Below are 12910 nucleotides of genomic sequence, written 5' to 3'. Positions count from 1 at the left end.
GGAGTTCCCGTCGTGGCGCAGTGGTTAACGAATCCGACTAGGAACCGAGAGGTTGTGGGTTCGGTCCCTGCCCTTGCTCAGTGGGTTAAGGATCCGGCGTTGCCATGAGTTGTGGTGCAGGTCGCAGACGCGGCTCGGATCCCGTGTTGCTGTGGCTCTGGCGTAGGCTGGAGGCTACAGCTCCGATTGGACCCCTAGCCTGGGAACCTCCATGTGCCGCGGGAGTGGCCCAAGAAACAGCAAAAAGACAAAAAAAAAGTTCAAATGGTAAATTTTAGCTTATGTATATTTTAACCACATGCAAAAAATATAAGCCCAATGTAATAAAACCTTTAGATTCAACTTCTAGTTTACAGTAAATACAGTGATCAGAAAGACAAGTTCAATGACACTGTGAAGACACATCAGGCAAATGTAGAACGTGAGACAGTCCACAAGAAAAGTGGCCTGAACATCACACAGCCAATATCATGGGCTAAAAACAAAGTACGGTTGTTCAAATTCAAGAGACTAATGGAGTTCCCGTTGTGGCTCAGTGGTAAGGAACCCAACTAGTGTCCATGAGGATGCAGGTTCGGTCCCTGGCCTCGCTCAGTGGGTTAAGGATCTGGTGTTACTGTGAGCTGTGGTATAGGTGGTAGATGTGGCTCAGATCCCGTGTTGCTGTGGCTGTGGTGTAGACTGGCAGCTGCAGCTCTGATTTGAACCCTAGCCTGGAAACTTCCATATGCCTTGAATACAGCCCTAAAAAGCAAAAAACAAAAACAAAAACAAAAACAAAAAAGCGACAGACGGGGGGGGGGGCTAAGAACAACTATACAAACAACCACTGTCTTGATGCCACTGCATGTAACTGACTTTGTTGTCACGTCCACCACTCTGCAGATTAAAAAAAAAAAATCAAAGAACAAAAAATAAAGCTCATTTGATATGATTTTAAAGAGACTAAAAAGATACAGTGGACAAATGTAATGCATGTGCTAAACAGGATCCTGAATAACAAATGAACGAATTAAAAGACACATTTGAAACGACTGGGGAAAATTTGCTTATGGACTAGAAGCTATTAGGTGATGTTAGAGAATTACTGCTGGTTTTCTTAGGTCTGAATATGATTTTGTGGTTATGTTAGTGGATTTTTTTTTATTTTTATTTTTTGTCTTTTTGCTATTTCTTGGGCCGCTCCCGCGGCATATGGAGATTCCCAGGCTAGGGGTCCAATCGGAGCTGCAGCCACCGGCCTACGCCAGAGCCACAGCAAGGAGGGATCCGAGCCGCGTCTGCGACCTACCACAGCGCATGGCAACGCCGGATCGTTAACCCACTGAGCAAGGCCAGGGACCGAACCCGCAACCTCACGGTTCCTAGTCGGATTCGTTAACCACTGCGCCACGACGGGAACTCCAATTTTTAAGAGTTATATGCCGAAATATCTGGGGATGAAGTGTCCTTTCTACAACCCACTTTCAAATGATCCAGAAAAAACTAAAGCCTCCCACGATCAGAGAGAAAGAGAAAGCAATAAGGCAAAATGGAAACAACCACTGAATCCCAGGTGGTGGGTGAAGACTGTTAGGATTCTTTTGTTTTTCTGTTTGTTGAAAACTTTTTTTTTTTGCTCTTGCTTTTTAGGGTTGCACCTGTAGCATATGGAGTTTCCCCGGCTAGGGGTCAAATCAGATCTACAGCTGCTGGCCTGCCCCACAGACACAGCAATGCCAGACCCCAGCGGTGTCAGTGATCTACACCGCAACGCTGGATCCTTAACGCATTGAGCAAGGCCAGGGATGGAACCCACATCCTCATGGATGCGAGTCGTTACTGCTGAGTCACAAGGGGAACTCCGAAAACATTATTAACAAAAATTGGGAGAGGAAAGTTCTAGCTGGGCAGTTTTAGGAACTGTATAACCTTGGACATTCTCCTTGCCTCTCAGGCCTTGATCTCAAGAGACCCTCACATTGTCCTTTGCATTTAAAGTGTTAATCACGTGGTCCAGGGGCCCAGGGGCTGTGGAGTTACCGACGTCAGTGTCATTACCAGCGCGGTGTCCCGTATATAGGTGATGAGTGCCTGGGGTAGGGTGAGGTGCCCCTTAAGAGGCCACCAAACCCGCCCGCCCTAGATGCTAAAAGTACAACTTCTCCCGGCGCGGCCGCAGGAGCGGAAGCGGGGGCGGGGCTTACGGTGGCCTGGCGTGGGATCCCGAAGGCTCGAATGAGCGCCTCCTCTCGGAGGTTGGGGGCGGAGTCTCTGTCCTACTGGCCAATCGTGGAGCAGCTGTCAAAACAGGCGCAGAGGGAAGCCCGGAAGATTCCTGGTCAGATTCCAGCGCCGGGCACTAGGCAGCAGCGGAGGGCGCTCTCTCTTCCGGGGAATGGGCCGCCACGTCCCGCCCGGCCTTTTCCTTTCCGGGACCCAGGCAAGAGAGGAGGCCCTGCCTACCAGAAGCCAGGCCCCGCTGCCTCCTCCCGGCTTGACCTCCCCGCAGAGTCACGTAGCCTTCTGCCCCTGCTTCCTCCTTCGTAAAGCGAGAGCGGTAAAAACCCGACCTGGGGGGGAGGGGATGGGACCTCCCAAATGACTCAGAGGTGGGAGGAGGTGAAGGAGAGGATGGCGACTTTTCCCCCTGCCTCGTGGCAGTTCAACCGAAAAAGAAGTCACGGTTTCTGGCTAGTTCACCGAGTTATACTTTATGGTTCCTGTACACACGGACTATAACAGGAGCTAAAAAGCACATGGTGCCTGGAACAACAACCCAAAGGAGGACTTCAGGTATTAATTACCCGACATGGGGGATTAGAGAAGGACAGAGAATCACTGATAATTGCGATCGTTTTATGGTGGCTGATAAAACCATTACACCTCTATCAATAAAAATATCCATTTTCTGAAGGTGCATGCTGAAGTAAGGGGAAATCGACAATGTCTGTGAGCTGCTTTAAAACAGATAGACCAGAGTCTTAGTTGTTTTGTCTAAGAGATGTGAAGGTCTTTTTTTTTGCTTTTTAGGGCCGTACCCGTGGCATATGGAGGTTCCCAGGCCAGGGGTCTAATTGGAGCTGCTGCAGCTGCCGGCCGACACCACAGCCACAGCAACGCAGGATCCAAGCCACGTCTGGGGACCTACACCACAGCTCATCGCAGCGCCAGATCCTTACCCTACTGAGCGAGGCCAGGGATCGAACCCGTGTCCTTATGGATACTAGTCGGGTTCGTTACCAGGGAGCCACGATGGGAACTCCTTAACACTGCTTCCTCTTCAATCATTTCTTGAATTTTGCCACATTCAGGGCAAAATCTATGGCAAATCTGAAAGATCATGTACAAAGTAAAATGGACACTTTTACTTAGTTCGAATCCTCCCCTCCCCCATGGAGGTTTTCAACCCCCTCTTCAGGATCTTGGATGCCCAATAAGCAGTACATGAATTTCTAGTTCTTCAAGCACACACTGGACTCTTTCCCAGGAGGTTTTGCTCAGTTTGCCATTTTTAAAACAATATTGACACAGAGGACAGTGGTCTGAAAGCAGACACGATTTCAGCGGGAAACTGCACCAAAGGCCCTTCCTGTTAATGTGAAGGTTTCCAAAGCGCTTCCCATTTTACATGAATGGTCTCGTTGAATCCTCTCATTTTCTTAGGAATCCCACAGGTTAGGTAGAGCTACCAGCGCACCAATTCTTTAAGTCGGGTGACCTGTCCTAGTGACACAGCAACTGCACCCCGGGACTCTGAAGCCAGCGGCCCTAAATGCTAGGCGGCACGGTCACCGCTGAGCACCCCCCACCTCAGGGACCTTGTACCCCTCCCCCAAGCACACGTATGTAAATCGTCGCAGCCATGGCGCTTCCCTCGCTGCCGGGGCCGTTTTACTGGCCTTTGCACCAACCTCATTTGCAAAACCTCTCGCCCAGAACCGCGAAACCGGTCCGAGAGACGTTTTCGGAGAGGTGGGGCTCTGTGGGGTGGGGTGTCAGCTCCCGCTCTCCGGCGCCTGGCGGGCTCCAATCGCGTTGTTTCATTCAATCCCAAACCGTCCGGCCCCAGCGAGTGCCCGCGCGCGCCAGGCCACCGAGACGCGCAGGGGCTGCAGCCTTTGTCCAGTGGGGCCCTCGGGGAGCCGGGCAGTGGCTCCCCCTGCCCACCCGGCGGCCCCCGGAGGCCTGGGAGGGGTCGGTCCCGAGGGTCCCCGGCGGGCAGGGGCGGCCTGAGATCCCGCGCAGCGCTTGAATCGCGAGGGGCGTGGCCAACGGCGGCTCCGCCCAATGAGCGCTCGGGATGCTTTAAATTCCCCTGCGGGCCGGGCTGGGGCTCGCATCCCAGGACCTGCGCCTTCGCCTCACCTGCCCCTCAGCGCGTCGCCATGCTCTCCGTCCGCGTCCCTCTCGCCACCATCGCCGACCCGCAGCAGCAGCTCCAGCTCTCGCCCCTGAAAGGGCTCAGCCTGGCGGACAAGGAGAACACTGTGAGCGCGCGGGCGCGGGGGCCGGGGGTCGGGACGGGGCGGTGGGGTCCTGTGGGACGCGGGCGGGCCCCTCACCACGCGTCTCCCTGCAGCCCCCGACCCTCAGCGGGACCCGCGTGCTGGCCAGCAAGACCGCCAGGAGGATCTTCCAGGAGCCCGCCGAGCCGGTGCGTAGGCGAACGGGGGGCGCCCGGAGAGGGGGCGCTGCAGGAAGGCGGAGCCGGGAGGAGCCTGCGCTTGGCGCCAAAGCCTCATTGTCTCCTTTCAAAGCCTGCCCCCACCCACCCGGGCCCGCTCTCCTTTCCCGCCAAGTCTCTTCCCGATCATTCACCCAGAGGGGGGCATGGCCTATTTCCCCACATATAGTCCTGCTGTTTCGTGTATAGGCCGCATACATGACAGCGGACCTAGATTCAACCCCATGAAATTCCCGATCATTGGGTGTACGTGACCTGACTGGAAAAATGGCAGTTTCATCGTCTGCCCGCTCCTTAATATTTTCACTGCTCTCCCCCCGACAGAACCCTAAGCTCTCAGCCCCCAGCGTGGAGGACGAGCCGCTCCTGAGAGAAAACCCCCGGCGCTTTGTCATCTTTCCTATAGAATACCATGACATCTGGCAGATGTATAAGAAGGCAGAGGCTTCCTTTTGGACAGCTGAGGAGGTAACTCCGTCCAGAACCCAGGAGACTTAAAGGAGTGCCCCTAACTCTAGAGGAAGACCCCCGCCCAGAGGCGGTCAGACTAGAGCTGGTCTGAAAGAGGCTTGGCTTGGCTTTGCCTCTTGCTCCCAATGGGGCCCACTGAGGGTGTCCTCCCTGGTGAGGGGTATACATTCACCAAGAGATGCTAACAGACTGGAAGTGTAAGAGTTGTGCGTGTGTCACATCCAGCCCTCTTGAGCCCCCTGTGAATGTCTCGACCTCAGGTGGACCTCTCCAAGGACATTCAGCACTGGGAGACCCTGAAGCCGGAGGAGAGATATTTTATTTCACATGTCCTGGCTTTCTTCGCAGCAAGTGATGGCATCGTGAATGAAAACTTGGTGAGTCTTTGTCGTGTCCTTCCCCCCCCCCGCCCCCCGCCCTGCCGCCCTCAAAAGTCACTTCAAGACTTGAGAGAGGACAAATTGACCAATTATCTTTCCTCATCTTTTAAAATTTTCCCATACTGCATGTATATATATCTGGAAGCTAGTATATCTGTTACATGGCATTTCTTGTTCTATAATATATACTTGGCTTATTTCTTCCTGATGGTATTTCCCCCCCCCCCCAATTATATAGTGAAGCTCAATGACAATGGTAAGCAGTAGTCATAGGTATACCACTCTTGTAGCTATTGGCTCTCCTTTTTGGGGCTTTGCTGTTTTAATAATTTGGTTGCCTATGTCTTGTTGAGTGGATCCTTCTTGCAATGAATTCAAAAAGAATGATCTGCTCTTTTTATGTATAGAAACAAACCTTATAAATGGTACAAAAGAGTGGCTGTGAGGCCACCAGGGTTCCTTGCGTTGCTGCTGGTTGGTTTCCCTTGAGCTGAATTTTGTGTTTCACCACTAGGTGGAGCGGTTTAGCCAGGAAGTTCAGATTACCGAAGCTCGTTGTTTCTATGGCTTCCAAATTGCCATGGAAAACATACATTCTGAAATGTATAGCCTCCTCATCGACACTTACATCAAAGATTCCAAAGAAAGGTGAGTATTTGGGGCATAGATCATCATGTTCAGGACTTACTGGGTGTTACTTTTTGAAATCAGGCAGGGATGGGAAAATGACTCTAAAATGACCAAGTCCAGGAAATTGCTAGCACCTATGGTGATGTCTGCTCTGAAGAAGAGGGTAAATTCACTTTATTAGCCATCATTTAAAAACAAAGATTACTCTATTGTGAGTGCTGGAAGTGTACTCTTGAATGTCCAATCAGTGCCTTCTGGGAGAAAAGAAAAAAAAAATCCCTGTTGACAAGCAAAAAACCTAGGTCTGGGAGCTCCCTTGTGGCACAGCGTATTAAGGATGGGGCGTTGCCACTGCAGTGGTTCGGGTTGCTGTTGTGGCGCAAGTTCAATCCCTGGTCCGGGAACGTCCACTGCCGTGGGTGTGGACCCCACCTCCCCCCCAAAAAAGGTGGGGTGAAAAAACCCATCTAGGTCTGAGTGTTTTTAGGTCTGGCACATCTGTCAGTCTACATCGGGAGGCTGGGCAGAGAATAACACAAAGTAGAACAGAACTGGCCTCTTAAGGGACTTATAATATAACACAGAAGATAAGACCTAGGCATCTAAGTGAGGAATTGCACAGTACTGCAGAGGCAGCAGTGAGCCATGAGGCTAATTTCACACACACTGGTAAAAAAGTCTATCCTGGGGGGACAGAGAGGTAACCGAGGGTCTGTATTACATTTTGAATATTGACTGGAGGGAGGGGAACGTTAGAAATGGGCAGTAGCCTTGCTATTAAGGGCAGGTTCAGGACAAGGGCCTGTGTGGGACAGAAGCGGTGAAGCTGGGCGTAGCCTCTTATGTGGGACTTGGAAGAGGGGGAAGAGGGAAGGTGAGCGGTGCCTTGCAAGGCTAGCAGGTTGCAGAAACTCTGGGGCAAAAAGATTTGAACGCGTCTGTAGACAAATGAAAAAAGAAGGTAAAGGTGGGGGGATAATTGGGCTACATGACCGGAAGGGGTAGGATGGGGAGGGCCCGGTGCTTCAGTCACCAGCTGACCCAGGCAGCCGTGGAAAGAGAATGAGAGGAGCCCCATGGGGCTGGTGACCTTGGCTTCAGAAAACAAGGTCATTGGGGCAGGAGGCTGGGGAATCAGTGGACTCCGAAGGTGGACACAGGATAGGCTGGAGGTGGAGGAGGGTCGTAAGCTCGGGTAAGTGTAGGCCAGTGGATGGGGTCTTCGGCCCCGGGATTGATACTGTAGCACAGCAGGCAGCAATCTCGGGTTGTTTACTTAACTGCCTTTACTTACTATAAATGCATGTGGCATTTGGGGCCCAAATGGCCCCCAGTGATAATGATGTGGTGTGGGGGGGGACATCTAGTGAGGGGAGATGATGGTCTGCATTGTTTCAACAGCCCCAGCAGTTAAGATTTTCTACTTTTATGAATTTAAAAAAGATAAGGCCTGTCAACCTTGGCCTGACCTGGACTTGAAATAATTACTTAAGCCAATACGTGCTCTCGGTGTCGTAGACTTGAGTTCTCGTGTTCGTGGATCTTGGGGCTCAACATGAACGAATGAATACCCACGTTTGTATCAACATAAACCAAATGAATGTTGAGATTTTTAAAAAGAACAGTGGGGGACAGGAGTTCCCATCGTGGCGCAGTGGTTAACGAATCCGACTAGGAACCATGAAGTTGTGGGTTCGATCCCTGGCCTTGCCCAATGGGTTAAGGATCCGGCGTTGCCGTGAGCTGTGGAATAGGTCGCAGATGCAGCTCAGATCCTGCATTGCTGTGGCTGTGGTGTAGGCTGGCAGCTACAGCTCCAATTCGACCCCTAGCCTGGGAACCTCCATATGCTGCGGGAGCGGTCCCAGAAAAGGCAAAAAGACAAAAAAAAAAAAAAGAGCAGTGGAGGACCAAGCAAACCAGTAAAAAGAAAGTGCCGTTGGAGTCCTGGTGGGCCTTGGTCCCTGAGCTCTTAGCCAGAAGCTTGGGGTAGGAAGTCTTTGCCAGGATGGCTGACGCTCTTGTGTGCCTACCAGGGAATTTCTCTTCAATGCTATCGAGACGATGCCTTGCGTAAAGAAGAAGGCAGACTGGGCCTTGCGCTGGATCGGGGACAAGGAGGCGACGTACGGTAAGGAGCCCTCGGCCCCGCTTCGCCGGGAGTTGCATTTTCCGAGTGACGTCACTGGCTTGTTCCTGTGCACGCAGACCCTCACTGGAAATGTTTTGGGGTTCCCTCTAGGAGAACGTGTCGTAGCCTTTGCCGCCGTGGAAGGCATCTTCTTTTCTGGTTCTTTTGCATCCATATTCTGGCTCAAGAAACGAGGACTGATGCCTGGCCTGACCTTTTCCAACGAACTTATTAGCAGAGATGAGGTGAGTCTCGCTCAGATAAGAGGCTAACCTATACCCTGAAAGCCTACAAAGCTTGTGTTCTCCGGAGGGATCCCTTTTAGGCACGTGGAACCTGTGGGTTCAACCCTATGTGTGCTTGGCAGAAAATGAAATGCTTTATGTGACTTACTGAAATGACTCATATTCTCCATATGCATAGGTACCGCCCTATAGGGGATGGGCTTTTTAAAGGGATGTTTTATTATTTCTGGTCTTTTGTGTGCTCCTTCTGTCCTTCAAAGTGAGTTGGTGAGCGTCCCGCGAATGAGAGCCCCTGATGGTCTAGCCCAGGGCCCATCAGCATTACTTGGGGTTTAACGCACCCATCAGCGTTACTTGGGGTTTAACGCACCAAGACTTGCAGACTTGCTTGAAATTGCATTCTTTTTTGTTTGTTTGTTTTGTTTTTGTTTTTGTCTTTTTGCCTTTTCTAGGGCCGCTCCCGTGGCATATGGAGGTTCCCGGGCTAGGGGCTAGGGGCTAGGGGTCTAATCGGAGCTGTAGCCACCGGCCTACACCAGAGCCACAGCAAGGGGGGGATCCGAGCCACGTCTGCAACCTACACCACAGCTCACGGCAACGCCAGATCCTTAACCCGCTGAGCAAGGCCAGGGACCGAACCCGCAACCTCATGGTTCCTAGTCGGATTTGTTGACCACTGAGCCACGACGGGAACTCCCTGAAATTGTATTCTTGATTTCCAAACGTGAGGTTATAAACCTAGAAACTAACTTGCCTCGTGAGTGTTTTGCCTTTCCTGCTGGAAGCAGTGGCAACAGCAGGCCACCGGGCTGTAAAAGAAAGGAGGCTCCGAGTGCACGCGGTGCCCAGTCCTCGGCCACCGCGCAGGGCCGCGGGGACCAGATATGGGCTTTTGTCCTCTAGGGGGCAGCACGGAGGGCCCTGGGGGGGGGGGGAGCATGTCCAGGCCGTGCAGCCGTTGAGTCACCTTCCCTTCGGCCACCGCCCCGCTTTTAGCCCGGGCCTGCAAGATGCCTAAGGCCACGGCGGCACGGCCGAAAGCCCGTTTCCCGCCCCGCGTTCCTGGGAGCAGGCAGCCGGCTGGTTTGACAGCGGTCGTCTCCTTCTCTTCCAGGGTTTACACTGCGACTTCGCCTGCCTGATGTTCAAACACCTGCTACACAAGCCTTCGGAGCAGAGAGTGAAAGAAATCATCGTCAACGCCGTGCGGATAGAACAGGTGGGCACCGGGGGGGGGGGGGGCGGGGAGGGGTCTGGCGCTCGCTCGGGGGGACTCCCGGGGCTGCCGTTTCACTGAGATGCTGCCCTCGGGTCCCTAGGAGTTCCTCACGGAGGCGCTGCCCGTGAAGCTCATCGGGATGAACTGCACTTTAATGAAACAGTACATCGAGTTCGTGGCCGACAGGCTCATGCTGGAGCTGGGCTTTGGCAAGGTACAGTCGGTGGGGCTGGGCCCCCTGCGCCCCCCCCCCCACCCCCCAGGTCCTCTCGGCAGCAGGGTGGTCTCTATTTATGTCTTGCTGTGGGCCTTTTCAGGTCTTCAGAGTAGAGAATCCCTTTGACTTTATGGAGAATATTTCCCTGGAGGGGAAGACAAACTTCTTTGAGAAGAGAGTAGGCGAGTATCAGAGGATGGGCGTGATGTCGAGTCCCACCGAGAATTCTTTCACCCTGGATGCCGACTTCTGAGGGCGCTGACGAGGCGCTCTTCGTCTGCTGATTTTTTCCCCCTCCCCTTTCTCATCAAAAGAGGAAAAAAAAAAAAAAATCAGCTACTCAAACTGTCAGCCAGCTACACCAGGAATCACCCGTAACGTGCATCAGTGGCTGTGTAGCTACCTCAACTCCTGTTAACGCGCACGGGGTCACCTCCTAGGTTGAAAGCGTAGACAAAAGCTACTCGGATGTTTAGGAACGACCTTCTCCGTGTTCGGCTTGGCCGTGCACGACTTCACCCTGGCTCTTAACAGCGCCCCTCTTGGCCTCAAAGCGTGGGGATTAGGTGCGTTGGCTCCCCGGGACCCGACAGGTAACCACCACGAGGCCGAAGGGAGACAGACTCACTGCTTCAGAGCAGATTTTAAAGTTTACTTATGCTTTGTATATAAAACTGGCACTTTACACCCAAATAAACATAGTTTATGCTGTGGGGCCTCAAAGCCTTGATTTCACCTAAATATGTTAGTTTCGGCACCAGATCCAAAGTATTCTGTTTACCACTAATGGGAGCCAATTCCAAATATGCTGGGTGACCCAAGTAAGTTAAGCCTGTGCAAACCAAGCATGTTATGTTTTATGCTTTCTTTAATGAATTGATGGCGCTTTCTAATTCAGTCCTTTGCACACCGAGCTGTTAGTATCAGCCAGGTGGTGCCACGTAGAACACAGGTGGGTTTTGTGCCATAGCCCAGGTCATGTATCGTGGGCTAAGAGGAGAGAAGATTTGAACTTGCATCACTAGAGACAAACGATCCAGGCTCACTGCGGGCAACCTGGGTGGGCCTGAGGGGCGGGAGCAATGAATTCCCCACACTGTCCGTCCTGCGACCTCGAATTAATAGGCAAGATCTTTGAAGAGTCTTCTTCGCTGGGATCTGAAATATTTGCCTGATAAATTGGTTCGCAAGTCATCCTTGAACAAAATGACCCACCTAGGAACTTTCTCCCCCTGAGTGGTAAAACCTGGGCTGAAGTTGCCTCTCCTTAAAGCTGAGTGTTTATTCTGATTTTGTTTCATTTGTGTGTAAGTAGGTACTGTTGACTTAACCATTTATACTTTCTAAGTTAGAGAATTTTTCTACTATACATGTCTTTTAATATTGTAGCTATAGTTCATACTTTGAAATAATTACCCAGTATTATTTTGCAGTTGAGAATTGAGATATTGTTCAGTGCAATTACTTCTAGGATTTGCCTAAATCTGAGCATCACCTGCTGAATCCCTAAAGTTCAGTAGAAGACTAGTGTTATGCGAATGATAAATACACGTTCCACTCAGATGTTAATTTCAGACAAAGGCATGAACTTAGCAGATCTGTTTAATAGTTGAATCCCTCTGTTTTTATGTTCCCTCCCCACCCACCCCCTTCAAAAAAGCCAAGAGGTGACCGCACAACAGGTAATGCACGATGCTCATCCATCCTTTGGCCAAGTTGTTAAAACGTTGTGTGTTGACTGACCCCTGGCCTGTTCTGTTGTCAGTTTTCTTCACTGATTGTATAAATGGTATAATAGTCAATTTAAAATTTTCTGTCATAGGAGGCCCTTTTCTGTCTTTTAAATTATTGTTCCATAGAGTTGATCCAGGTTACATAGTCCCGAAACTCGTGCGACACAAAAATAAAAGACACCCTTTGCCTTGAATTGTCAGGTAGAGGTGGGTGCTGGAATCAGATTTTAGAATTCTACCTCCTGTTAGCTGTTTGATGTAAGAATGAGCTTCTGCCAACCAGGATTCGGTTTCTTAATCTGTTTAAAGCGTAACAGATTTTTGTTTAAAGTGTTTCAACATCTTAATATTGAGTACTGCACAAGTGTTAAACGATTTAAATAAAACTATTCTTATGTCAGTCCCTTGATTAAAATTTGCATTCCAATTCAGGAAGGGAAAAAAACACAACTATTTCATAGATACTGAGTTTGCTTCATATTCGGGGCGGGGGGGTGCTTTCCTCATGCCTGTTCTGGCGCAAAGGTATGTGGGAAACAGGTATACCCGGAAGGCAAGCCTCAGAGCATCCACTGCACTGGGGTTTGTGGAGCCGGGGTCGAGTGAGTTCCACTTCCTGCAACCTGCCTGGCTGGGATTTGGCTTTGCTCTCCCTTCTCCCACTGACCTTGGGGGCTGAGGTTGGTCCCTCTTGTCTATAAGGGCCCTCCCGGAGCCATCCCACCTGCCTGCATAAGACCTGTTAGAAGTCACTAGACCTGTCCACTCGCAAATCAATGTACCACATATCACCACTTCTCTTGTGCCAATACTCGCTGAGCAAACAGCAGCTACCTTGTCAGGCACTGTTCTAAGAGGCGAGGTGGAGGACAAAGCCCTGCCCGTGCCCTTGAGATTTTCTCAAGGAGGATGCTGGATGCCTAACTACAGCCCAGTGTTAGGGATGCAGTTACAGAGGCAAACAGGGAAGGTACTGCAGGGGTTCGAGGATGGGACTGCTTAGGAGCCTGTGGTGACTGCTTTTCCCTGGGGAGGTCGGGGTTGGGGGCGGATCTTACTGATGGTGCTGCTCCTGCTTTGTTGTCTTAAGATCTGTTCCCCAGGGGAGCTACCTGGTGGCTTAGTGGTTAGGGCACTGTCACTGCTTTGGCCTGGGCTCAGTCCCTGGTCTGGGAACTGAGATTGCACATCAAGCCACCCCTTGCTGCAGCCAAAAAG

At 51.3% G+C, this 12910-nt stretch overlaps 1 protein-coding gene across 1 annotated transcript; it reads left to right on the top strand.

The window, feature by feature from the left end:
- Window positions 1–3234: 3234 nt before the first annotated feature.
- RRM2 (ribonucleotide reductase regulatory subunit M2) lies at window positions 3235–12092 on the top strand. The gene is made up of 10 exons (XM_047782660.1): window positions 3235–4469; window positions 4562–4636; window positions 4991–5134; window positions 5398–5514; window positions 6032–6165; window positions 8184–8278; window positions 8390–8523; window positions 9638–9742; window positions 9843–9956; window positions 10060–12092. Exons 1-10 carry the CDS (start codon window positions 4368–4370, stop codon window positions 10210–10212), a joined length of 1173 nt encoding a protein of 390 aa, XP_047638616.1. The 5' UTR covers window positions 3235–4367; the 3' UTR covers window positions 10213–12092.
- The last annotated feature ends 818 nt before the right edge of the window (window positions 12093–12910 follow it).

This window comes from Phacochoerus africanus, chromosome 5, assembly GCF_016906955.1.
Source record: "Phacochoerus africanus isolate WHEZ1 chromosome 5, ROS_Pafr_v1, whole genome shotgun sequence".
Taxonomy (NCBI): Eukaryota; Metazoa; Chordata; class Mammalia; order Artiodactyla; family Suidae; genus Phacochoerus; species Phacochoerus africanus.
The sequence above is the reverse complement of the archived record's forward strand: the minus strand, read 5'-3'. Positions and strand labels throughout refer to the sequence as shown.